The sequence below is a fragment of the Sardina pilchardus genome, chromosome 2 (genome assembly GCF_963854185.1).
Source record: "Sardina pilchardus chromosome 2, fSarPil1.1, whole genome shotgun sequence".
Lineage (NCBI taxonomy): Eukaryota > Metazoa > Chordata > Actinopteri > Clupeiformes > Clupeidae > Sardina > Sardina pilchardus.
Window position 1 is genome coordinate 45243319 of NC_084995.1, and position 25000 is coordinate 45268318.

Sequence of the window (25000 nt, forward strand, 5' to 3'; positions counted from 1 at the left end):
GTGTGTGTGTGTGTGTGTCTGCCTGCCTGCACCATCTGAGTATTTTCTGGTGTGTGTGTGTGTGTGTGTTTGTAAAATCTGAGTATTTCCTGTGGTGTGTGTGTGTGCAGATGAGTGGCGGCTGTACTGCGTGCGTGGTGAGGTGCCGGTGGAGGGCCACCTGCTGGAGGTGGCGTGTCACTGCAGCTCCCTGCGGTCGCGCTCCTCCGTGGTGCTGCTGGGGGTGCAGCAATCCCTCATCTACCTGTGGCACGGATGCAAGGCCCAGACACACACACGCGCCGTCGCTCGCACTGCTGCTGAACGCATCAAAGAGCAGTGAGTACACACACACACATACCCAGAGCAGAATAAAGCAGTTTTCTTATCCTCTTAGTCTGTGTGTGTGTGTGTGTGTGTGTGTGTGTGTGTGTGTGTGTGTGTGTGTGTGTGTGTAATGTAAGTAGATGTGACTCTGACCTGCATTAAGGAAGCTGACACACCAGTACACACACACGCACACACACACACCAGTACACACACACACACACACACACCAGTACACACACCTGGTTCAAGAAGAGTGGAGCTGTGGAAATTACATCAGGAAAGGAGAGCACTTACTTTCAGCATGATCCATTCTTAGGACAGTGGAGAATATTTGTTCTTGTTGGAGTCTGCGGGGTGTTAAGTTTATCTTGTTATATACTAGCTGAGGAGAAATAAGAAGACAAGAATAGAAATTACACTGGATGGAAACCTTGGCAACACCATAGAGATGCACCTGCACACCGGCAACACTTCTCAACCTGCTTCTATTTACCAGAGCCTGAACCCCAACACCTCTCAACCCGATTCTCTTTACCAGAGCCTGAACCCCAACACCACACAACCTTGATTATATTTACCAGAGCCTGAACCCCAACACCACTCAACCGATTCTATTTACCAGAGCCTGAACCCCAACACCACTCAACCCGATTCTCTTTACCAGAGCCTGAACCCCAACACCACTCAACCGATTCTATTTACCAGAGCCTGAACCCCAACACCACTCAACCCGATTCTATTTACCAGAGCCTGAACCCCAACACCACTCAACCCGATTATCTTTACCAGAGCCTGAACCCCAACACCACTCAACCTGCTTCTACTTATCAGAGCCTGCACATCAACATCACACAACCCGATTCTATTTACCAGAGCCTGAACCCCAACACCACACAACCCGATTCTCTTTACCAGAGCCTGAACCCCAACACCACACACTATTTACCAGAGCCTGAACCCCAACACCACACAACCCGATTATATTTACCAGAGCCTGAACCCCAACACCACACAACCTTGATTATATTTACCAGAGCCTGAACCCCAACACCACTCAACCCGATTATCTTTACCAGAGCCTGAACCCCAACACCACACACTATTTACCAGAGCCTGAACCCCAACACCACACAACCTTGATTATATTTACCAGAGCCTGAACCCCAACAGCCATAAAAACAAAGTTGATCACAAACTGATGACAAACCCAGCAGCAGTCTCTTCTGTTTTCATCAGAAATATAGTCGGCAGGTCAACATCAGGAAATGTGCTTAGAAAACACTTTTGATGGCATTTTTTGTTAAAAGTTGGCAACCATGCTAGAAGTTATTAGAGGGCTCTGAGGTTCCAGAATCCAGCGGTTGCCAAAATCATATTCATAATTTAAGGTCAAATTTGAAGGTCAAAAGGTCAAAAACAATGCATTTTATGGTTCGTCTATTTGGGGGGCTCGATTTCATAGCATTCTTTTTAAAAAGTTGGCAACCATGCTAGAAGTTATCAGTAGGGTCTGAGGTTCCAGAATCCAGTGGTTGCCAAAGTCATTTTTAGAATTTAAGGTCAAATTTGAAGGTCAAAAGCTCAAAAATAATAATAAATGTTATGGATTGTCTTTTTGGGGACTTCTTTTTTTCATGGCATTCTTTTTTAAATGTTGGCAACCATGCTAGAAGTTAACAATAGGTTCCAGAATCCAGTGGTTGCCAAAATCATATTCATAATTTAAGGTCAAATGTGAAGGTCAGAACCTCAAAAACAATAAATACATGTTATGGTTTGTCTTTTTGGGGACCTCTTTTTTCATGCCATTCTTTTTTTTTTAAATGTTGGCAACCATGCTAGAAGTTAACAGTAGGGTCTGAGTTTCCAGGATCCAGTGGTTGCCAAAATCATATTTAGAATTTAAGGTCAAATTTGAAGGTCAAAAGCTCCAAAACAATACATTTTATGGTTTGTCTTTCTTAGGGGCTCTATTTTCATATAGCATTCTTTTTAAAAAAGTTGGCAACCATGCTAGAAGTTGTCAGTAGGTTCTGAGGTTCCAGAATTCAGTGGTTGCCAAAATCATGTTCATAATTTAAGGTCAGATTTGAAGGTCAGAACCTCAAAAACAATAAATACATGTTATGGTTTGTCTTTTTGGGGACCTCTTTTTTCATGCCATTCTTTCTTTTAAATGTTGGCAACCATGCTAGAAGTTATTAGAGGGCTCTGAGGTTCCAGAATCCAGTGGTTGCCAAAATTATATTCATAATTTAAGGTCAAATTTGAAGGTCAAAAGGTCAAAAACAATGCATTTTATGGTTTGTCTATTTGGGGGGCTCTATTTTCATAGCATTCTTTTTAAAAAGTTGGCAACCATGCTAGAAGTTATCAGTAGGGTCTGAGGTTCCAGAATCCAGTGGTTGCCAAAATCATATTCATAATTTAAGGTCAAATCTGAAGGTCAGAACCTCAAAAACAATAAAATACATGTTATGGTTTGTCTTTTTGGGGACCTCTTTTTTCATGCCATTCTTTTTTTTAAATGTTGGCAACCATGCTAGAAGTTAACAGAAGGGTCTGAGGTTCCAGGATCCAGTGGTTGCCAAAATCATATTTAGAATTTAAGGTCAAATTTGAAGGTCAAAAGCTCAAAAACAATACATTTTATGGTTCATCTTTTTGGGGGGCTCTATTTTCATAGCATTCTTTTTAAAAAGTTGGCAACCATGCTAGAAGTTGTCAGTAGGGTCTGAGGTTCCAGAATCCAGTGGTTGCCAAAATCATGTTCACAATTTAAGGTCAAATTTAAAGGTCAAAAGCTCAAAAACAATAAATAAATGTTATAGTTCGTCTTTTTGGGGACCTGTTTTTTTTAATGGCATTCTTTTTAAATGTTGCCAACCATGCTAGAACAGTGGGGTCTGAGGTTCCAGATGGTACTTGCCACAATGATAGGTAAATGTGAAAAGAATTTAGATTTTAACACTCACATCAGAAGCGACCAGGTCGCCGGGCTCACTGAAGAAGAGTCAACATGAGTCCGCTTCAACATGAATTTGTTTTATCCACTCATGACTTTATATTGGGATGTTTGATTTAGCCTATCATAGCCTTTCAGCCTCTGGCCTGTCAGCCTGAGGCATTCGAAAATGTGTACATTCCAATTGGTTTTCGCCAAGCTACATCATAGTTCATCAGCATATTCAGACTTTTAACTTTTTCGATCTGGTCACCCAATTCGTTTCGCTTTATTATTTTGTTTTATGTGAGGCACATTGAGCTCCCCTGTATGAAATGCACTATAGGCTATCAATAAAACTTGCCTTGCCAGAATTTGCTATGGCCACCCTATTTGCAGAGAAATAATGACTTTCGTCACTCTGGTTGCTTCTGATGTGAACACACGGTTAGGTTATTAGTTACATAAAACAATCTTCAGTTTTGCGGATGACAATAAATAATGACATCATTAGGAAATAAAAACCGAGAGTAGAGACTGTATTGCACACTTTCCACGTGGAATTATTCATGGTCTACAGGCAAACCATGAGGAGGCTGACACACGCATCATCCTACATATGCTAGAAGTAATTAATGCTGGGTACGAGATCATCATTGTGAAGTGCCGTGAAACAGATCTCCTCCTTCTGCCCCTTCACTTCACTAGGGACCAAGTCTGCAAGGTGTGGATGATGAGTGGGACTTCCAAGGAATATGAGTGTTACCCAGTCCACCTTATCAATGAGAACTACCTCGGGTAGTTGTGGATAATGTACTCGGCTTCCATGCCCTAACTGGTTGCGATACTGTCTCCTCATTTGCTGGACATGGGAAGAAGTCATGTTGGACTGTGTATTTGCAACACCCAGAACTGTTACATGGTGTTGGTTGGGATGGGCCTCAAGGTGACGTTGAGGAGTTTTTGTGCCATCTGTACAAAGCACCATGCACATCTTTGGGTATTGACAGGGCTAGACATGACTTGTTTCAGAAAGGCAAAAAGGCAATGGAAATGTTACCTCCAACAAGTGATGCATTGTCATTGCATCTTGCATGTGCAAATCACCAGGCAAAGGTATGGCTGCAATCTGACAAGGTAGATGTTATGGCCTGGTCAGATTACACGATATCAGCCCGATTTTGGCCATTTGTCGTAACCGACAAGTTTACAGCGTCGTATCCGATTTCAAATGATCGGGCACGACATCAAACTCAGAGGGAATCTTATAATGTGACATGCTTCACGACTTGCGATTTGTCGTTCACAACGTTCTAAAACAGCCCGACCAAAAGACTGGCTTGTCAGAAATTTGACGGGAGTCGTATGACGCGACCGATGCTTTCGGTGTATGTGGCCACTCTCCCGACCAAGACGCGTAGAGGTTTTCATGGTTCTAAAATCATATAGTGTGACATGGTAGATCGTAAGCGACAATTGTGAGCGACAAAAACATTGTAGCCTATAGTCTGACCCTGCCATCAGTGAAATCCCTGAGGAGACAGGTGGTTGGAAGGTTGTAGACCAACACTTGGTGGTTGTGTGACTCAGGAACCTCCTGTTCCAAGTAGTTGCTTGGAGCTGATAACTTGTGGTTGTAGAACCAAGTGCCGTACACATGCCTGCACTTGCCTTGAGAATGGACAGCCTTGCACACCTGCATGCGGTTGTGATGCTGATGGATGTCTCAACAATGTAGGGATGGAACATGATCAGGACGAGACAGCCTTTTTGTAATACAGCAACAAAAATTGCACATTGCAAAACATTGCATATATTACAAAAACATTCAGACAGTCTGAATTGACATTTGAATTGACATTGACATTTTGCCTTGAAATAAAGAAGCATTCTTGTTATTCATTAGCAATATATTCTGTAGAGAATGTTTTGTGTTATTCATAGCTTAAAGGAGTAATGGCCATATCAAGTCTATATATCCAAATTATTTATCAATAAAAATAAATATTTATCAAAAAAATCTTTCAAACTTTTCAAAAAAGAATGCCATGAAAATAAAGTCCCCAAAAAGACTAACCATAAAATCTATTGTTTTTGACCTTTTGACCTTCAAATTTGACCTTGAATTATAAATATGATTTTGGCAACCACTGGACTGTGGAACCTCAGACCCTACTAATAACTTCTAGCATGGTTGCCAACTTTTTAAAAAGGATGTCAAGAAAATAGAGCCCCCCAAAAAAGACGAATCATGAAATCTATTGTTTTCGACCTTTTGACCTTCAAATTGACCTTAAATTATAAAAATGATGTTGGCAACCACTGGATTCTGGAACCTCAGACCCTACTAATAACTTCTAGCATGGTTGCCAACTTTTAAAAAGGATGTCGTGAAAATAGAGCCCCCCCAAAAGACAAACCATTAAAATCTATTGTTTCCAACTTTTTGACCTTCAAATTTGACCTTAAATTATAAATATGATTTTGGCAACCACTGGATTCTGGAACCTCAGACCCTACTAATAACTTCTAGCATGGTTGCCAACTTTTAACAAAAAATGCCATCAAAAGTTTTTTTTAGGGTCTTGGCCTGCCGACTAATATAAAGCGGAGTGCATCCTGTCCTTGTACCCAACAAAACTGCTATGTGTGTTATTTACAGTAGCTATCTAGGACTAATCACATGTGAGGTTATGGTTATATCATCGGAGAGATCTGAAAGTGAGTTTGTGAATGTTGTTTTGCTAAATGTTAAGTATGCTTATCTATTCAGACAATCTGATATACTGCACTGTATTATCTGATTAATCATATTGTATATTGCTACTGTTTTGTCTGCTATGCTTTAGAGTAAAAGATCATTTTTAAAAAAGCGTGTGTGTGTTTCCCAGGCGACCACTGGAGGCGGGGCTTCATAGCAGTTGTCAGGTAACCATCCACGAGTGTGAGGAGGGCGAGGAGCCTCTGGGCTTCTGGGAGGCGCTTGGACGCAAGGACCGCAAGGCTTATGACTGCATGCTACAAGGTGGGTGTGTGTGTGTGTGTGAAGGTATATGACTGCATGCTGCAGGGTAGGGGTGTGTGTGTGTGTGTGTGTGTGTGTGTGTGAGTGTGTGTGAGAATGTGTGAAGGCCTACAACTGCATGCTACAGGGTAGGGGTGTGTGTGTGTCTGTGTGAGAGAGAATGAGAGAGAGTGACACAGTGAGAGAGTGAGTGAGAGTGTATGACTATGCTGCAGGATGTGTGCATGTGTTATTTGTATTAATGTTGTGAGATTGTCTTTACATCTGTGTGTGTCCTCAGACCCAGGGAAGTTTGACTTCACTCCGCGGCTGTTCCATCTGAGCAGCTCATCGGGGGAGTTTGTGGCGCATGAGCTCTTCCACGCATCCCAGGCGCCCGACCTCGTCAGCTCCCAGCCCTTCCTGCAGGAGGACCTGTACTCCGTCACACAGCCTGGTATACATACACACACACACACACACACACGCGCGCGCGCACACACGCACCTTTACTCCTGATCTCGTCAGCTCCCAGCCCTTCCTACAGGAGGACCTGTCCTCAGTCACACAGCCTGGTATACATACACACACACACACACACACACACACACACACACACACACACCTTTACTCCTGATCTCGTCATCTCCCAGCCCTTCCTACAGGAGGACCTGTCCTCCGTCACACAGCCTGGTATACATACACACACACACACACGCGCGCACACACACACACACACCCCTCTACTCCATCACACAGCCTGGTACACACAGCCTGGTAAGACTGATTTAATGTAGCACAGAGCTGCTAATGATCAGAGCATATCTACAGCTCATATTCGAAACGGCATAGAACCTCAGGGAGCTTTCTGTTTGCAACTTCCTGTTAGTAGCTTGAGAGCACAATTCGGTGAGCGACTCGCATGAACAAATGGAATGCAGCACTAAAGTGGTAGCTGAGTCTGTGGAATGACCATACTGACCATACTCTCTGTGTGTGTGTGTGCGTGTCTGTGTGCAGCTCTGTTCCTGGTGGATAACTTCCATGAGGTGTACCTGTGGCAGGGCTGGTGGCCGCAGGACTCAGAGAGCCCTGGCTCCGCCCACATCCGCTGGGATGCAGACAGGAAGTGCGCCATGGAAACCGTGCTGCAGTACTGCCGAGGTGAGTACGCACACACACACACACACACACACATATATATATGCACACAAACAGCTGAGGGTCATGGGCTTTGTGCACTAGCTGACTTTTTCAGCAACAGGAAACTGGTTTGCCATCTTTGAGTGCTTCAGTTGTACCAAAACGTGTACTCACTGAAAATCCTTCCCTCCTCATGCTGACATTTTTAGGAAAAAGATGGAAGCAGAAATCGCTTTCATAATGACTTGAGTGGCACACTCCTTAGAGCTGCCTGCTGAAATTAGGGCTTGTGTGCCCTACATTGTATTGCTTACGTTTTGGTACAATTGAAGCACTCCTAAAGGTACAACTGAAGCACTCATCTTCAGGGGCTTGTTGACGGCCATGTTGGCGAACAGGAAACTGGTGTGCAGAGGTCAGCGAGTGCACAGAGCTCATAGGACCCATTGGTGCAATTGTCCAGTGAGATCTCCATGATATGATTGATATTGTTGTGATTGGTGCAGTTGTCCAGTGAGATCTCCATGATATTATTGATATTGTTGTGATCGGTGCAGTTGTCCACTTTCAATGGAATTCCATTGCAATAAGCGAACTGACTTAAATAAATAATAATTAACTGAATAGACCAAATGGAAAAAACAACCACTGGTAGAGTAGAGTAGAGCAGAGTAAGATGGCCTCACTGGTTTGAGGTTGTTTTCTTCTTTTATGACCCACTGGTGCATATTTTGCTGCTGTTAGTGCTCTCTCTTTCTCGTTCTCTCTCACGCTCTCCCTCCTCCCTCTATCTCTCTCTCTCCCTCCCTCCTTCCCTCCATCTCAGCTAAGAATGAGAAGGCGCCCCCTAAGGCCTATCTGATCCATGCTGGTCTGGAGCCACTCACATTCACCAACATGTTCCCCAGCTGGGAGCACCGCCAGGACATCGCCGACATCACAGAGAAGGTGTGTGTGTGTGTGTGTGTGTGTGTGTGTGTGTGTGTATGTAGAGGCCAGAGGTACATAATAAGATTATTCTGATGAAGGCCTTAATCATTAATCATGTTTATTTTTCTGTGCGTGTGTATGCTCACACACAAATGTGCGTGCGTGCATGTATATGCATGTGTGCGTGTATATGCACGTGTGTGTGTGTGTGTGTGTGTAGGAGGCGGAGGTGTGTAATCAGATCATCCTGGTGGAGGATGTCCTTGCCCGCCTGTGCCAGAACATCTACCCTCTCTCTGCCCTGAAGACACGCCCCCTGCCCCAGGGCGTCGACCCCCTGCGCCTGGAGATCTACCTATCAGAGGAGGACTTTGAGGTAAGAACCCGCCCTCTGGCTGTTGGACAGCCCCATCAGTGGTCAGCTGCTGTGATTGACATGTCTGATCTTTTGTGCCTGTGTGTTTCAAAGGTGCCCAGTGTAGATCCACTGATCCAGGACACATTAGTGTTCATGTGTCTGTTTACACACACACAGACACACGCACACACATATACACACACAGACCTGGAAGAGTATGTTATTTCTTCATAGTTAATAGTTGGTTGCGAGTGATAACAGGTGAGTAATTATGCAATGTTTGCGAGTATGTAGATCTGACATTATTAGTAATTAGTAAGTAATAAGTGATTATGAAGTATTAACAAGGATGTAGTGGAAGGTACTGGATTATAAAGTACTCAAATAGGGACTTACGAGTTGGTAATTAGGAGTAGAGAATTACGAGTCCATAATTATGAGTGTGCCATATAAAGCAGGGAATTATGAGTAGGGATTTACGAGTTGGTAATTAGGAGTAGGGAATTAGGGAGTCGGTCATTTCGAATTGTAATTACAAGTTAGTAAATACCTAGTAATTACCAATTGCCATATAAAGTAGGGAATTACAAGTTGGTAATTACAAGTTGGCCATATAAAGTAGGGAATTACAAGTTGGGAATTACAAGTCGGCCATATAAAGTAACTGATGCTGTGACCTGAGCCTCAGGTCATCAGGATTCCCCTCTAACTCCGCCTCTACACTTCTAGGCCCAGCCGTAGGGAGTTCTGGGAAGGTGAGTCTTAAATCCTGTTCCTCTGACTGACTCACACCCTCACAGAACCACCATGGTGGACAGCCAATGAGCTGCTTGCCTTCACTCAGAGGTGGACAGCCAATGAGCTGCTTGCGTTCCCTCTGCCTCTCTTTGTTCACTTCCTGTCCTCTTGGGCCTGAGTCTTCTCTGGGGCAGGTGGATTATGGGTAATCGGTTGCTGTGGTTACAGGGCTTTGCTTCATTGTGTGTGAGTGCAGGCGCACTGCTTACCTTAAACCTTTCAACTGCATGGGACCACTCTATCGCTGTGTGTGTGTGTGTGTGTGTCTTTGTTAGTTTGGGTGTGTGTTTAACAGTCCTCTGTATGGTGTGTGTGTTTGTTATTTCTCTGTATTGTTTTCCTGTAGTCCTTTAAACAGAGACACTATATGAAGCTTGTGTGTGTGTGTGTGTGTGTGTAATGTTTCTAAACTATAAGTCGACAGGTGCTTACTCAGCACGTTCATCCAAAGCAACACAGACTCACATCTGGAATTGAACCCCGACGCTGCTGCACCACTCTCACTAATGTGTGTGTGTGTGTGTGTGTGTGTGTGTGTGTGTTGTGTTCCTGTCTGCCCACTGGACAAGAAGGAGCGAGAGAGATAGAGAGGGAGTGTATGTGTGTGTGTGTGTGTGTGTGTGTGTGTGTGTGTAAGTAATATTTCTGTGTTATGTTCCTGCAGGAGGTCCTTGATATGAAGAGGAACAGTGAAAGTGTGTGTGTGTGTGTGATATTTTTCTGTGTTGTGCCCCCATAGGAGGTCCTTGATATGAAGAGGAACAGTGAAAATGTGTGTGTGTGTGTGTGTGTGTGTGTGTGTGTGTGTGTGTGTGTGTGTGTGTGTGTGATATTTCTCTGTGTTGTGTCCCCATAGGAGGTCCTTGATATGAAGAGGGAGAGTGTGTGTGTGTGTTATATTTCTGTGTGTGTAATATTTCTCTGTATTGTGTCCCCATAGGAGGCCTTTGATATGAGGAGGGAGTGTGTGTGTGTGTGTGTGTGTGTGTGTGTGTGTGTGTGTGTGTGTGTGTGTGTGTGTGTGTGTGTAATATGTCTCTGTGTTGTGTTTCCACAGGAGGCTCTGGATATGAAGAGGGAGGAGTTTGAAGCTCTGCCAGGCTGGAAACAGGTCAACTTGAAGAAAGCCAAAGGACTCTTTTAGCAACCTGGCAACAATTGCCGTGGAGATGTGACTGTCAAGCACTGGGCGGGGCCTGAGGCTGATGATGCCCAGATGCCCCGCCCACCCATCATGATGACTTCCTGTCCCAATGCCAAGCGAGTTTGAGGCACATGCACGCACATGTACAGCAAGCAGTTCCGGTGAAGGCCACAGCAGGCAGGGCAGCTGCTCCTGCACTTATTTACTATAGATCTGACAGAGTGGGTGACTGAGGGAGAGAGTGTGTGTGTGTGTGTGTGTGTGTGTGATTGTGTGTGTGTGTGTGTGTGTGTGTGTGTGTCTGAGTGACCTTGATTTGTGCTTGGCTCAGCTTCTGTGTGCTACTTGGAGTGAAAGTCGCAGTTGAAACACGCTTGTAACCATCACACATATTTATGCAGCCTGATCACACTGACCTCAGGGCAACCCTGTATAGCTGCCTGCACACCTAGGGGTTATTTTCCAACCTGGCAACCCTGTAAAGCTGCCTGCACACCTAGGGGTTATTTTCCAACCTGGCAACCCTGTACAGCTGCCTGCACACCTAGGGGTTATTTTCCAACCTGGCAACCCTGTACAGCTGGCTGCACACCTAGGGGTTATTTTCCAACCTGGCAACCCTGTACAGCTGCCTGCACACCTAGGGGGCTGTGTTGCCAACCTGGCAACCCTGTAGCACTGGTTGCAGCCCCTGAGGGAAGTGTACTTTTTTCAACTTGCCAACCCTGTAGCCATGACTGCAGCCATTGAGGGTGGTGTATTTTTTCAACCTGGCAACCCTGTAGCACTGGTTGCAGCCCTCAAAGGATTGTGTTTTTCAAACCTGACAACCCTGCAGTCCTTAACCAACCAGCGTACAGCTCTCTGTGTGTTAACCAATCACAATCAAATGACGTCTAGAGTTTTGTGTGTATTCACCAATCACCACTGGATGCAGTCTACAGTTCTGTGTGAATTAACCAGTCACATTTGAAGAGAGCCTCCTTGCAAGGTTCACGACGCGTGATGAGGCTCCGGTCTCCACCCTGCTGGAATGGACGTTGTGGCGCGTAGAAGCCCCTCCCACCCGGGGTCAGAGGTCATGAACTCTGCCCCCTCTGACGCTGACCGCAGTGCTGAGGTCACATCCTGTGTGTTTGTGTCCGAGGTCACTATGGTGCTGGAGTGTAACTGTGTAATAAAAGTAGAGGTGTTCAAGTGTGTTCGCCAGCTAGAGGTGTTCAAGTGTGTCCGCCAACGCGCCGGCCAACCTGCACTACCAACGCTGGGGATCCTCTCCCTACTTTACTTTACTTTACTTTACTTTACTTTACTTTACTTTACTTTACTTTACTTTACTTTACTTTACTTTACTTTACTTTACCTTCTCTGTCTCCAGACCAGTTTACATGCAAGTGTGTGTGTGTCCATGCAAGTGTGTGTCCTTTTGGTTGTGCACCTCAGCACCAGCTCTCCACGCCGAGGCCCCTGGCGGTGGTGGTGTTGTGTGTGTTTTGGGTGGAGGAGGGTGTTGTGAGTGTTTTGGGTGGAGGAGGATGTTGTGAGTGTTTTGGGTGGAGGAGGGTGTTGTGAGTGTGTTGGGTGGAGGAGGGTGTTGTGAGTGTTTTGGGTGGAGGAGGGTGTAGGTGTGGAGTGTTTTGGGTGGAGGTAAGATGCCCTGTATAGTGCCTTGCTCCATGTACAGTTTATATACAGAAACGCTCCTCTAGTCTAAGTCTGCACTTCTGAGACTTTCTTTGTGATAAAATAGTGATGAAATAAAAGAATAAATAAAGGAGGCAGTTTCAAACTTCTAAGTGTCTGTCCAGTGTTCACTCACTCACTTGCTCTCTCACACACACACACAGTCTGTTGTGTGCTTATAGACAAGAGGCACACATTACCTGGAATTTACATCCTGACGACAACATTAGTGTTGCTTTAAAAGAGATCATAAAATAACAATACATGGTAATAAGATCATGAAATATCACAATACATGCTAATAAGATCATGAAATGGCACAATACATGCTAATAAGATAGCAGACAGCAAGGTGACGTAACCAGAGGGGGAAAAATCCAGCTTCTGAAAGTAAAAGTCCTACCACATATCTGGGCCAACCATTCATTTAAACCAGCTCATTCTATTTAGCACAACTCTTCAGCTAGGTAGAGCAGCTAATTGATGAGATCACCTGTGCTAAGTGCACAGGTAGATCCAATACATGATCGGACTTTTACTCACTGAAGCCGGGGTTTTCCACCTCTGCGCAAGGCAGTGATTCTACTTCTCAGAAAGAATGTTCAAATTATGTTTGCTGTTATGAGGGGTTTAATACTCTAGCAGGTACATGTGTGCAGCTTTAGGCTATGCCAGTTTTAAAGAGGACATGTGTGCAGCTATAGGCTATGCCAGTTTTAAAGAGGACATGTGTGCAGCTACAGTATAGGCTATGCCAGTTTTAAAGAGGACATGTGTGCAGCTACAGTATAGGCTATGCCAGTTTTAAAGAGGACATGTGTGCAGCTACAGTATAGGCTATGCCAGTTTTAAAGAGGACATGTGTGCAGCTACAGTATAGGCTATGCCAGTTTTAAAGAGGACATGTGTGCAGCTACAGTATAGGCTATGCCAGTTTTAAAGAGGACATGTGTGCAGCTATAGGCTATGCCAGTTTTAAAGAGGACATGTGTGCAGCTATAGGCTATGCCAGTTTTAAAGAGGACATGTGTGCAGCTATAGGCTATGCCAGTTTTAAAGAGGACATGTGTGCAGCTATAGGCTATGCCAGTTTTAAAGAGGACATGTGTGCAGCTATAGGCTATGCCAGTTTTAAAGAGGACATGTGTGCAGCTATAGGCTATGCCAGTTTTAAAGAGGACATGTGTGCAGCTATAGGCTATGCCAGTTTTAAAGAGGACATGTGTGCAGCTATAGGCTGTGCCAGTTTTAAAGAGGACATGTGTGCAGCTATAGGCTATGCCAGTTTTAAAGAGGACATGTGTGCAGCTATAGGCTATGCCAGTTTTAAAGAGGACATGTGTGCAGCTATAGGCTGTGCCAGTTTTAAAGAGGACATGTGTGCAGCTATAGGCTATGCCAGTTTTAAAGAGGACATGTGTGCAGCTATAGGCTATGCCAGTTTTAAAGAGGACATGTGTGCAGCTATAGGCTATGCCAGTTTTAAAGAGGACATGTGTGCAGCTATAGGCTATGCCAGTTTTAAAGAGGACATGTGTGCAGCTATAGGCTATGCCAGTTTTAAAGAGGACATGTGTGCAGCTATAGGCTATGCCAGTTTTAAAGAGGACATGTGTGCAGCTATAGGCTATGCCAGTTTTAAAGAGGACATGTGTGCAGCTATAGGCTATGCCAGTTTTAAAGAGGACATGTGTGCAGCTATAGGCTATGCCAGTTTTAAAGAGGACATGTGTGCAGCTATAGGCTATGCCAGTTTTAAAGAGGACATGTGTGCAGCTATAGGCTATGCCAGTTTTAAAGAGGACATGTGTGCAGCTATAGGCTATGCCAGTTTTAAAGAGGACATGTGTGCAGCTATAGGCTATGCCAGTTTTAAAGAGGACATGTGTGCAGCTATAGGCTATGCCAGTTTTAAAGAGGACATGTGTGCAGCTATAGGCTATGCCAGTTTTAAAGAGGACATGTGTGCAGCTATAGGCTATGCCAGTTTTAAAGAGGACATGTGTGCAGCTATAGGCTATGCCAGTTTTAAAGAGGACATAGAATGGATGAGTTGAGTACTGTGTTCTCTGATGTTAAAATAGTATTCAACTTTGATTCATAAAAAATGAACTCGATTGCAATTTTACAAGCCCAATTAAATTAATTATTAATTATATCTAGACTGTGTATTGAAATGATCCATTTGACTCTTTGGCTACCACAAATTGAACTTCAATGGCTTTGTGATATCTGACATCACAAGCAGGCTTTGTTCTAAATCGCCCATTTTTTGTGGCTATTTCTAAGTTCAAGATGTTCATATGAAGGAGGCACAACCATGTCTCATGTTCATGATAGCTCTTTGGTTACGCACAACCTCTCCTAATTCATGAACACCAAGACAAAATGATTTCCATTCTATGTCTCCTTTAATAGTCTAGCAGGCATAGGGATCTGGAAAGGCAACTTTATTTAGCGCCAATAACACAAAGGCAATTCGATGTGCTTCACAAACAAAGCAAAGAAATGCAAATTCTAGTAAATAAAAACACTAAGGGTCAAAATGAACAACAGTATTGGGTCACTTGCCATTCTTAATCCACAGGGTTTAATATCCCTGCTGAAAAAAACAGCCTGACCAGCTAAAGGTCTCTCTCTATATATCACACACACACAGCCTGACCAGCTAAAGGTAGTTTGCTGGTTGACCAGCTTGTTAACCAGCTTGTTTGACCACCCTGATGGTTGACCAGTTAGACCAGCAAAACTCTGTGAAAACACACCTTCAGCTGGTTTAACCAGCTTACGATGGTAATTCAGCTGGTTCTGCTTGCCGTACCACCTCAAGTTGGTCATTTTAGTTGGTGTTGCTGGTCTACATTGCTGGTTTTTACTGGCCATGCCAGCTCATGTTGGTCATTCTAGCAATTAAACCAGCATGACCATCTCTGTCAAGCTTGGCAGGCTGGTCACCAGCATGACCATCTTAAACCAGCTGTATCCCACACGACAGGCTGGTCATACCAGCACAACCAGCTTCCTCAGATGGTCACGCCAGCATATCTAGCTGGTGGCCTAACCAGCTACACCAGCAAAGACCAGCAATAGCTGGAAGAAAACCAGTAAAGACCAGCTAAAACCAGCTAAAACCAGCTACCAGCATAAACTGGTTTCTTGCTGTTTTTTTGTTCAGCAGGGATGATGTTGGTCCACCCTTTGTAGCTATAACAGCTTCAATTCTTCTAAGAAGACTTTCCACAGGGCATAGGAGTGTGTTTAAGGAAATTGTTGACCATTCTTCCAGAAGCACATTTGTAAGATCATACACTGATGTTGGCTCTCAGTCTCTGCTCTAATTCATCCCAAAGGTGTTCTGTTGGGTTGAGGTCAGGACTCAGGAATGGTGAAGAACTCAGAGTTGCTTTCACTAGAACTAAGGGTCCACGCCCAGCTCGGGATTGAAGCAACTCTTACAACAATAATCCCAGACATAAGGAGTTTAGTACGCAGCTCCTCTTATAACAATATAATCCCAAACATAAAGAGTTTAGTATAAAAGGAGTTTAGTACCCATCTCCTCTTACAACAATAATCCCAAACCTAAGAAGTACAGTACCCATCTCCTCTTATAACAATAATCCCAAACCTAAGGAGTTTAGTACGCCTCTCCTCTTATAACAATAATCCCAAACCTAAGGAGTTTAGTACGCAGCTCCTTTTTGCCTCTGTGGTGCAATCTGAGTGAAGCCTGGGACTGGGCTGTATCTCCCTACACCACTAGAGGGCAGGAGTGGCCCATTATAACACACTTGCCCTCAGCAGGAGTGATTGGCTGACCCACTAGCCAACACACCTACACTTTGCAATTTAATAGTTATACTAAAAAATAACATACACATTTTTCTTTATGTAGCAGACTTGAAATAAGTGTGTATACATTTTAAAACAAAATATGCCACAATTTATGAAAGCAAGTCATGACTTAATTTGTGCCGTTTTGTTGACGAGGATAAATATTTCAGATAGTTCAATACATTCACTGTTGACCAATGGTTCCGCTACCTAACCCTACTTCATACATTCTGAAAACATATACATTTTTCTTTCTCTCCATCCATCAACTTCAAACCATAAAACTGTGTCAATCTAAAAAAATTACAAAATGTCAACTGTGAACCAGAAACATTGACTTTTATTGTATTCACAAACAATGTCCAGCACTCCTATTTGCTGGAGATTTAGAGAGGGGTGTTTATACATTTTGTTATTACATAGGGGTAAGGCCACAACAACAGAGGGAGCCAAAAGGATTTGAACTAAAATATGGATTTATTAACCAAATCAAATAAACTACTAGCAAACGAACAACAAGGAGTGTGAGATGGGTCCAAGTCAGTTGTCAGTAATGCATGGATGTTGAATGTTTGCAATGTGTCTGAGTGCCGTGTTGCATGTCCAAAGCCTAAAGTCAAAATGGCCCTCTCAAAGGGAGAAGCAGCACTATTCTAATGGTTCTTTATTGTCTTTAATGGTTTTTCAGTGGGTGCCGTGACGTATGCTAAGGGGTGCCACGGAATAGTCCAAGGCTTGATCATTTATTGACATATTCTTTTTTAATAAAGAAATTATTGTAATATCAATTTCAAAATACAGTTGTGATAGAGGTACAGATGTTTTATGAACTTTAGTTGAGGGCCTATTCCTGATATTTCTGTTCGTACAGGCTGTATTCTCTTACACAAAATGTTATTTAGAGTATTTTGCATTCCTATTAGAGAAGCCTGGTTTACAAACATGTGTGTGTGTGTGTGTGTGTGTGTGTGTGTGTGTGTGAGTGTGAGTGTGCGTGCGTGCGCTTGCGCGCGTGCAGGCTATGTTTCTTCTATTCCCTGGTTTAATTTGTGTGTGTTGAAGGCTATAGGCTAGAAGAGAAGAAATAAAACAAAAACAGATAGACCGTAGCTGTACATGTTGAACTAACTCCAATCCACCTCACTCTCACTATGCTATCTTTGACTCCCTGCGCTGAGAAAAAGTATTGCTGCTGAAACGCCTCTGTCATTTTCCCTTGGGGATGAATAACGGATGAATATATCTATCTATCTATCTATTAGAAGGATTTAATCTTTGCCACATGCGTGTATCGCATAATTACAGTGCAGCCTGGCTATATCTAGGCAACATCTCTTTAGGTCATGATGCCTGTGCATACAGCCTCCCGCCCCGCACATCTCGGCTAAGCCCTTTACTGTCCGTGGGTAAGCCCTCGGTTGAGGCGCGAAAGTCCCATCAAGGGTTAACAGACAACCCAAACCACATGACCGGCTTTCCCTTGTCCTCGCCGTGGATGGGTGGGGTTTGGCCAGCGGAACCAAACTTTAGAATGCTGACGATATGTTTATAGGCCTATGGCATAGCCTACCTGCTGCGCTTCACCTGTCACCTGCTTAGAGCTCTAACGGGAAACGGGTCTCGCTACAGCAGTTTGAGTGTGAGTGTGTGTGAATGTGTACGCGGGGGCTGGTCTCCACGGCAAGAGTAGAGGTGGCAAGGGGCGGGGGCTGTCAACTCAACTCATGAGGTGTTTCCAGCGGTAGAAGGTGATGTCGTAAAGTAGCCCAGTGTCGCAAACCAGGTGAAGGGGAGGGCGGTTGGAGAGGGGTGAAGAGTGGAGGAAGGGGTAGAGAAAGTGAGGGGCCCATAGAGTCACCGCCATGCAGGCAGAGAATCGCGCTGAACGCGGGTAGCATGGCGGAGGGACCCAGGTGCAAACGGCGAAAGCAGGCGAACCCGCGGCGAAACGGTGGTAAGTAGACGAGAATCATCTGAAAGCAGCAAGCGATTCCCAACGGAGCAGCCGTTTGTGTTTTTATTGCTGTTGAGCAACTTTGGAGGTTCTTTATAAGCTGCGAGTTCAGCGGGCTACTTGGGAGTGAATTTCAGTGTGGCGGTGTCCCGTTATACAGCTCTACCTGCCTGGCATTCGGTCCACCGCCAGGGGCGCCCGTGCTTCTTCTCCTTATACCGTTATCTGGAAAGAGTTGTTTGGAACGGGGCAGTCGCTTTTGTTTTCTCTCTTCGTCGATGTTGTCATGTGGTAGACTGCACACCACTTTATTCTCGTGTATTACGCAATATTTTCCCTTATCTGGCGCCTCATCTCTTTGCAATCCAAGACAAACTCACAGGAACAAAGCTCACAGCATCTCACTGTCATTTCCCCAAATGCTTTGTACTCGTTCTGCTTCTCACTAATAATCAATATGGCTTGGCGACAGACTAGCTGGCGGGTTTCACTTCAAGTCTCACCTCCCAGGCTCATTCTAAAGAAAGGAGCTTCAGTCGTGCGTGTTCGCTCCATCGGTGAAAAGGGCTCTGAAATAGCCTAACTTAGTTAAAGGTGAAAAGGCTGCACTGATTGCTTCCCTAGTATACACAAGCACACGGGTACTACACTGAGCCGCTAGTGCAGGCTGGGGATCTTTGGCCCGATGACTATAGCCGAGTTTTCTCCTTTTTAGGCTTCCTTGGTGAGAAGGCGAAACTAAAGTAGGCTACCAGTGCCGTCAGAGAGCAGCCTGTTCGCGCATTGTGTAGTGGGTGGCTGGCGGCTGATGCTAAGCAGGTGTAGCCCAGTGAAAGGGGAAGGACTTCCTCGCAACGTTTGCTTCCTTTTCAACGAGGAAGCACGTTTAAACCGGGGTTTGAGCCTATACAAAGTGCCTGCTGTAATCAAATATATTGCCTAATCAGCCCCAGTCACCTATAGGCTACAACTGCAATTGTAAACTCACCACTTAAGCTCTAAGCTCCAATTCTGATGGCTCACATATCGCAAACAATTATGTAGGCTAAGAATCAGAAACGTCAGAATCTCTCACCCACGCTCACGAGAGATTCTCACAATAATTGTTGGGCCAGAGTCGCCTATTATAGGCCTAACTACTGCTGCTATTATAGCTTTACGACTACTATTATAACCACTACTACTACCAATGATACTATTATTATGAGAAATAATAATAGTGATAGTAATACTACTAATAACAGTAATAATAATAATGGTAGTAATACTAATAATAATGTTATTGTTGTTGTTATTATTCTTGTTATTTAGTTATTGTTGGTGGTGGTGTTAAAACAATCTAGGCCTTTTGTGGACAAAGTCACATGAAAGGCAGTTGCTGCATGTCCAGTGCCTAGGCCTACCTGTTGTCAAACTTTCTGAAGAACTGTTCCGAGCAGAAAGCACTTTCTCCCACAATTTATGGTCTATAACACGCCCTGGTGTCGCCTTACGTGAGCACCGACAACGAAAAGGATCTACCTTTTCCTGCACGCGCTGACGCCGTGCGTCTGAGCGTCAAACCGCCCAATCGCGAGCGCACGGCAGCCGTCAGTGTTTACCTGATCAGGAGAGAGAGCGACAGGAACGGAAGCAAATGTTCTCTTTCTCAAAGAATATCCGTGGCCATATCGCTGGACTAGATCTCTCCGTGGGACCGAGAACACGAAGCAGAGTCCGCGAGGAGTGGGACGGGAAGCAGCACGCGGACGTCAAAGCCCATGGCCACTTGCGCAGGTAGAGCGAACGAGAGAGGAGAGGAAAATATGGTGCTCCGTTGCACGCATGCGAGTGCTGGCTAGGTATCCAGCCAGAGACCGTTATTCGCTGTGATTTGTGCTGCCTCTCATCTCGCTAGTCAGCCTATCCCAGACTACACTTCGTCTGTGTGTGTTTGAGTGTGTGTGTGTGTGCGTGTGTGTGTGTGTGCGCGCGCGCGTGCGTCTGTGTAGATTCCCCTTTTGTCCCCCTGTATGATTGTTACACCGGAGCAATTCCCCATCCGCGATACAAAAAATAATAATAATAATAATACATAACGGTGAAGAACGCGAGTCGGCCGACGGGAGCGCGCATAAGGTGGTTGCCGGAGAGAACGGTAACCTACTTTACCGTTACAGATGACTCGTGCTGTTTCAGCAGGCAGCCCAACGTTATGATTCCCGTCAGCTGGTTAGTTTATGTAATTTCACCGCGCGGTGCTGAGCGAGCGGCCCTCGCGGGCGCTCGAGACCGCCTATGCGCTACGGAAGGGCGGGGCGGGGCAGACGATCGCTCGCGCGGTGCCGAGACGGGGGCCAGGTATTCTAGGTGATGCAACACCTCCAAAAGGTGTTCTACTTGATATTCTCTCAGTAAAAAAAATAACCACCAGAAAACAATAATCCTGACAAATACACGAAAAGCGTCCGCTCGCGTGTTAGTGCTAGTCCGCTGATTTAGAGCGTGTAGCCTACTGACACCGGTGATGACAGAACCCTGATTGCAAATACAGCCACACAGAGCGCATCAGGCACACTCACCGTGTCAGAGAAGGATTAAACCACACGCGCAATAGAAACACACTCTTCACAGATATCTTTCTGACTTTGTTTGGTTTTTGATAACCTATTTTCATTATTATTATTGTTATTATTGATATTATTATTATTATTATTATTAGCAACAGCAACAACAACGATGTAAATAATAGAGTAGCATTTGGAACTGTAATCAAGTGCTGATGACTGTGCTTGTAGCTGTTCAGTGCAGGAGGTTGGAGATCACTGTCCTTGCCAGGATTGTTTGTGCATCAGATTGAGAGAGGTAGCAGCACATTTCTTTTAGATGTGTGGTCTGGTGTGTGTGTGTTGTTTTGTAGATAATGTCTGTGTGTTTGTGTGTGTGTCTATGCATGTGTGTTGTTTTGTAGATGTATTCTGTGGTATGTGTGTGTGTGCGTTGTGGCGTGTATTTCTCCCTCTGTGTGTGTGTGTGTGTGTGTGTGTGTGTGTAGTTTTATGGATGCTGTGCAGTGGTGTAGTCTATGTGTATGTGTGTGTGTGTGTGTGTGGTTTTATGGATAGAAGCTGTGCAGTGGTGTAGTCTATGTGTATCTGTGTGTGTGTGTGTGTGTGTGTGTGTGTGTGTGTGTGTGTGTGTGTGTGTGTGTGTAGTTTTATGGATAGATGCTGTGCAGTGGTGTAGTCTATGTGTATCTGTGTGTGTGTGTGTGTGTGTGTGTGTGTGTGTGTGTGTGTAGTTTTATGGATATATGCTGTGCAGTGGTGTAGTCTATGTGTATCTGTGTGTGTGTGTGTGTGTGTGTGTGTGTGTATGTGTAGTTTTATGGATATATGCTGTGCAGTGGTGTAGTCTATGTGTATCTGTTTGTGTGTGTGTGTGTAGTTTTATGGATACATGTTGTGCAGTGGTGTAGTCTATGTGTATACATAGTATACTCAGTTAAAAAGCATCACCATTTCACTTAAGATAGGAAAGGTAGCCTACATATTACCATTTGTGTGTGTGTGTCAGGGGTCCCATCACTTGTTTGTAGTGAGTAAGTATTGCCACATTTCTTGCTAAGCCCAATGTGTTGCATTATCGGAAACAACTCATTCAGAACAGTTCATGCTGGAGGCCTACCTATATTTCTCTGTAATCGCCTCTATTACATAGTAACACTACAATAGTATAGGCTACCTTTAGCCTACTCATTATAATATTAGCTATCATAGCCTACTCATTATAAATGCTTATGGTGGCTACCTGTAATACTCATTATCATTATAAATGCTTATGGTGGCTACCTATAATACTCATTATCATTATAAATGCTTATGGTGGCTACCTATAGCTACTCATTATAAATGCACATATTAGCTACCTATAACTACTCATTATGCATTTAGAGGCTACCCATAGCCTACCCATTATAAATGCTTATAGTGGCTACCTATTGGTATAGCTATACTCATTATAAATGCATATTTTAGCTACCTATAGCTACTCATTATAAATGCATATATTAGCTACCTATAACTACTCATTATAAATGCGTTTAGTGGCTACCTATAGCCTGGTCATTATAAACGTGTTTAATGGCTACATATAGCTACTCATTATAAATGTAATCGCACAGGCCATTTTAAGTCACAGTATGCTGTTACTGATGGCTGACCATGAAAGGTGTGCTGTGCTCTGTAGCCAGAGTTCATACTTCACCAGAGCTACAGGGATGTTGGAAGTGTTTTTATGGGAAAATAGTGAAATTCTGGCTGTTAAATACACTATTTTGATGCAGTTTGATGGGAGGGACAGAAACACCAGAGCAAGCAGGGCTGGTCCTCTGTGTGACCCAGGTGACGTGAACATGGCTACCTGCAGAAGCTCATCACTTCCCTGCCTGACAGTACCCTGCATGGAGACATATTTCACTTTAACGATGTCAGCAAAACTAGCTTTTGGTTAACAGAGATGAAGATCATCTCCCTAATTCATTTCTTTGCGCAACAGCCCACGTTCACTCCACTGAGACGAGTGAAATACGCTTTTGACGGCTTTCAGAAATGAGTTTTTGAAATGCTTAAAACGAGTGGCCCAGTTTCTCAGTTCCACTGGTGCAGACACACACTCTAAATGGACATTCAGAGCACTGGCTATACTACAAAGAGGAGTGTATGCTGTGGTGTGTTTGTGTGGAGTTGCATAGTATACTGTGGTGCGTGTGTGTGTAGCACTATGTGACGTGTGTGCGTGTGTGCATACTGTATGTGTGAGTGTGTGTGTGTGTGTGTGTGTGTGTGTGTGTGTGTGTGTGTGTGTGTGTGTGTGTGTGTGTGCAGCACCATGTGATGTGTGGCCTTAGCTAGGCGGTATGAATGCCAATAGCACTAGAGGATGGAGTGTGATACAAGGAGGAGGGGAGAGGAGGAACAGAGGGAGGTGGAGAGGAGAGGGAGGTGTAGAGGGGGGGGAGGTGTGGAGGAGGAGAGGGGGAAGAGGTCAAGGGGAGTTTCAGAACACTGGCTATACTACAAAGAAGAGTGTATGCTGTGGTGTGTTTGTGTGGAGTTGCATAGTATACTGTGGTGCGTGTGTGTGTAGCACTATCTGACGTGTGTGCGTGTGTGCATATGTGTGAGTGTGTGTGTGTTTGTGTGTAGTGTGTGTGTGTAGCACTATGTGACGTGTGTGCATTTGTGCATATGTGTGAGTGTTTGTGTGTAGTGTGTGTGCAGCACCATGTGATGTGTGGCCTTAGCTAGGCGGTATAACTGCCAATAGCACTAGAGGATGGAGTGTTCACATTCTAATCAACGTGTAATAGGAGGAGAGAGTGGTACAAGGAGGAGGGGAGAGGAGGAACAGAGGGAGGTGGAGAGGAGAGGGAGGTGTAGAGGGGGGGGAGAGGAGGGGGAGAGGGAGGTGTAGAGGGGGAGAGGGAGGTGTAGAGGAGGAGAGGGGGAGGTGTAGAGGGGGGGAGAGGAGGGGGAGAGGGAGGTGTAGAGGGGGGGGAGAGGAGGGGAGAGGAGGAAGAGAGGGAGGTGTAGAGGAGGAGAGGAGGGGAGAGGAGGGGAGGGGAGGAAGAGAGGAGGAAGAGAGGGAGGTGTGGAGGAGGAGAGGGGGAAGAGGTCAAGGGGAGAGCATGGTAAGTGGTCTTCAGGTGTGTGAGATTGCCACTAGGAGCTACAGTAGGAGAGGAGCTATCCTGGGAAGAGATTGCGCTTGTGTGTGCTGTTGTTACGATGCGGTGAGGCCACAGCTCACTTTTGTCCAGGCTGTTCCACATACAGCTGAAGCCTTCAGCACTCGCCACCCAGCAAAGCAACACAAGCACAGAAAGACCCAACCGCTACCCTGCACGCCAGCCCTACTGTACGTGTGGTGCACAGACCTGGAAGTAGGTCCTAACCGTGTGTGAATGCGATGTGTGTGTGTCAGCTTGGCAAGACCCTCAGAGAGCGGTCAGCATACCTGTGGCGTGCTGGCACTCTCTGCCCGGTGCTCTTCTTTACTAGGGCCAGCCCAAGCCGGTTTGGATTGTAAATTCAGTTTTTAGTTTTCTCTTAAAGTGGTGTCAAATCCGATGCGAACGATTGTCCTAATGCCACAGTTCATGGCTAAAGGAAAATGGAGAACCTTCGCCCTGCTCCCACCGTGTACCTCTACTCTACTGTAGGTGCCTCTCATGCTCCCACCGTGTGCCTCTACTCTACTGTAGGTGCCTCTCATGCTCCCACCGTGTGCCTCTACTCTACTGTAGGTGCCTCTCATGCTCCCACCGTGTGCCTCTACTCTACTGTAGGTGCCTCTCATGCAGCGCTCATACGTCCTCCCTCGGACCCTCGGGCCTCGGGCCTCCATCCTCACTGATCTACATAAAGAATGATGGGGCGGCAACAGTGGGATAGTCTATCCCTTCTTCTATCTTTCTTTATGTAGATCAGTGAGAGGCCCGAGGAGCGAGGGAGGACGTATAAACGCTGCATGAGAGGCTCCTATTGTCCCAATCTCCTTGATTGAGAGGACAGGTGTCATTTACCAATTAGCCACAGGTAGTGACATCACTGAAGCCCCGTTCAGTGCTATCCCTACCATGTGACCCTAACCTATCCTAACACTGTGGTGTGTGTGTGCATGTATGTGTAATTTTGTAGATGTATGCTGTAGTGTGTGTGTGTGTGTGTGTGTGTGTGTGTGTGTGTGTTAGGGGTTTCATGATTACCTTACATTTTTATTTGTTTTTCATAATACTAGTCTTCATGCACAGGTACAGCACTGGTGCTAACAGTATTGCTAATGCTAGCTGGTGCTAACAGTATTGCTAATGTTAGCTGGTGCTAACAGTATTGCTAATGCTAGCTGGTGCTAACAGT

General features: G+C 45.0%; 2 protein-coding genes across 2 annotated transcripts in view; both read left to right on the plus strand.

Moving 5' to 3' along the window:
• Nucleotides 1-12426, plus strand: part of LOC134099884 (supervillin-like) — a 71876-nt gene extending 59450 nt beyond the window's left edge. The window contains exons 38-44 of the mRNA XM_062552913.1: nt 111-318; nt 6145-6278; nt 6559-6714; nt 7278-7421; nt 8227-8348; nt 8551-8706; nt 10544-12426. Of these exons, the coding sequence (XP_062408897.1) occupies nt 111-318; nt 6145-6278; nt 6559-6714; nt 7278-7421; nt 8227-8348; nt 8551-8706; nt 10544-10630 (1007 nt within the window). The 3' untranslated portion in view covers nt 10631-12426. The remainder of the gene's footprint in view (nt 1-110; nt 319-6144; nt 6279-6558; nt 6715-7277; nt 7422-8226; nt 8349-8550; nt 8707-10543) is intronic.
• Nucleotides 12427-17988: 5562 nt separating this feature from the next.
• LOC134099894 (zinc finger E-box-binding homeobox 1-like) overlaps nt 17989-25000 on the plus strand; it is a 21536-nt gene continuing 14524 nt past the window's right edge. The window contains exon 1 of the mRNA XM_062552925.1: nt 17989-18101. Coding sequence (XP_062408909.1) covers nt 18044-18101 — 58 coding nt within the window. The 5' untranslated portion in view covers nt 17989-18043. The remainder of the gene's footprint in view (nt 18102-25000) is intronic.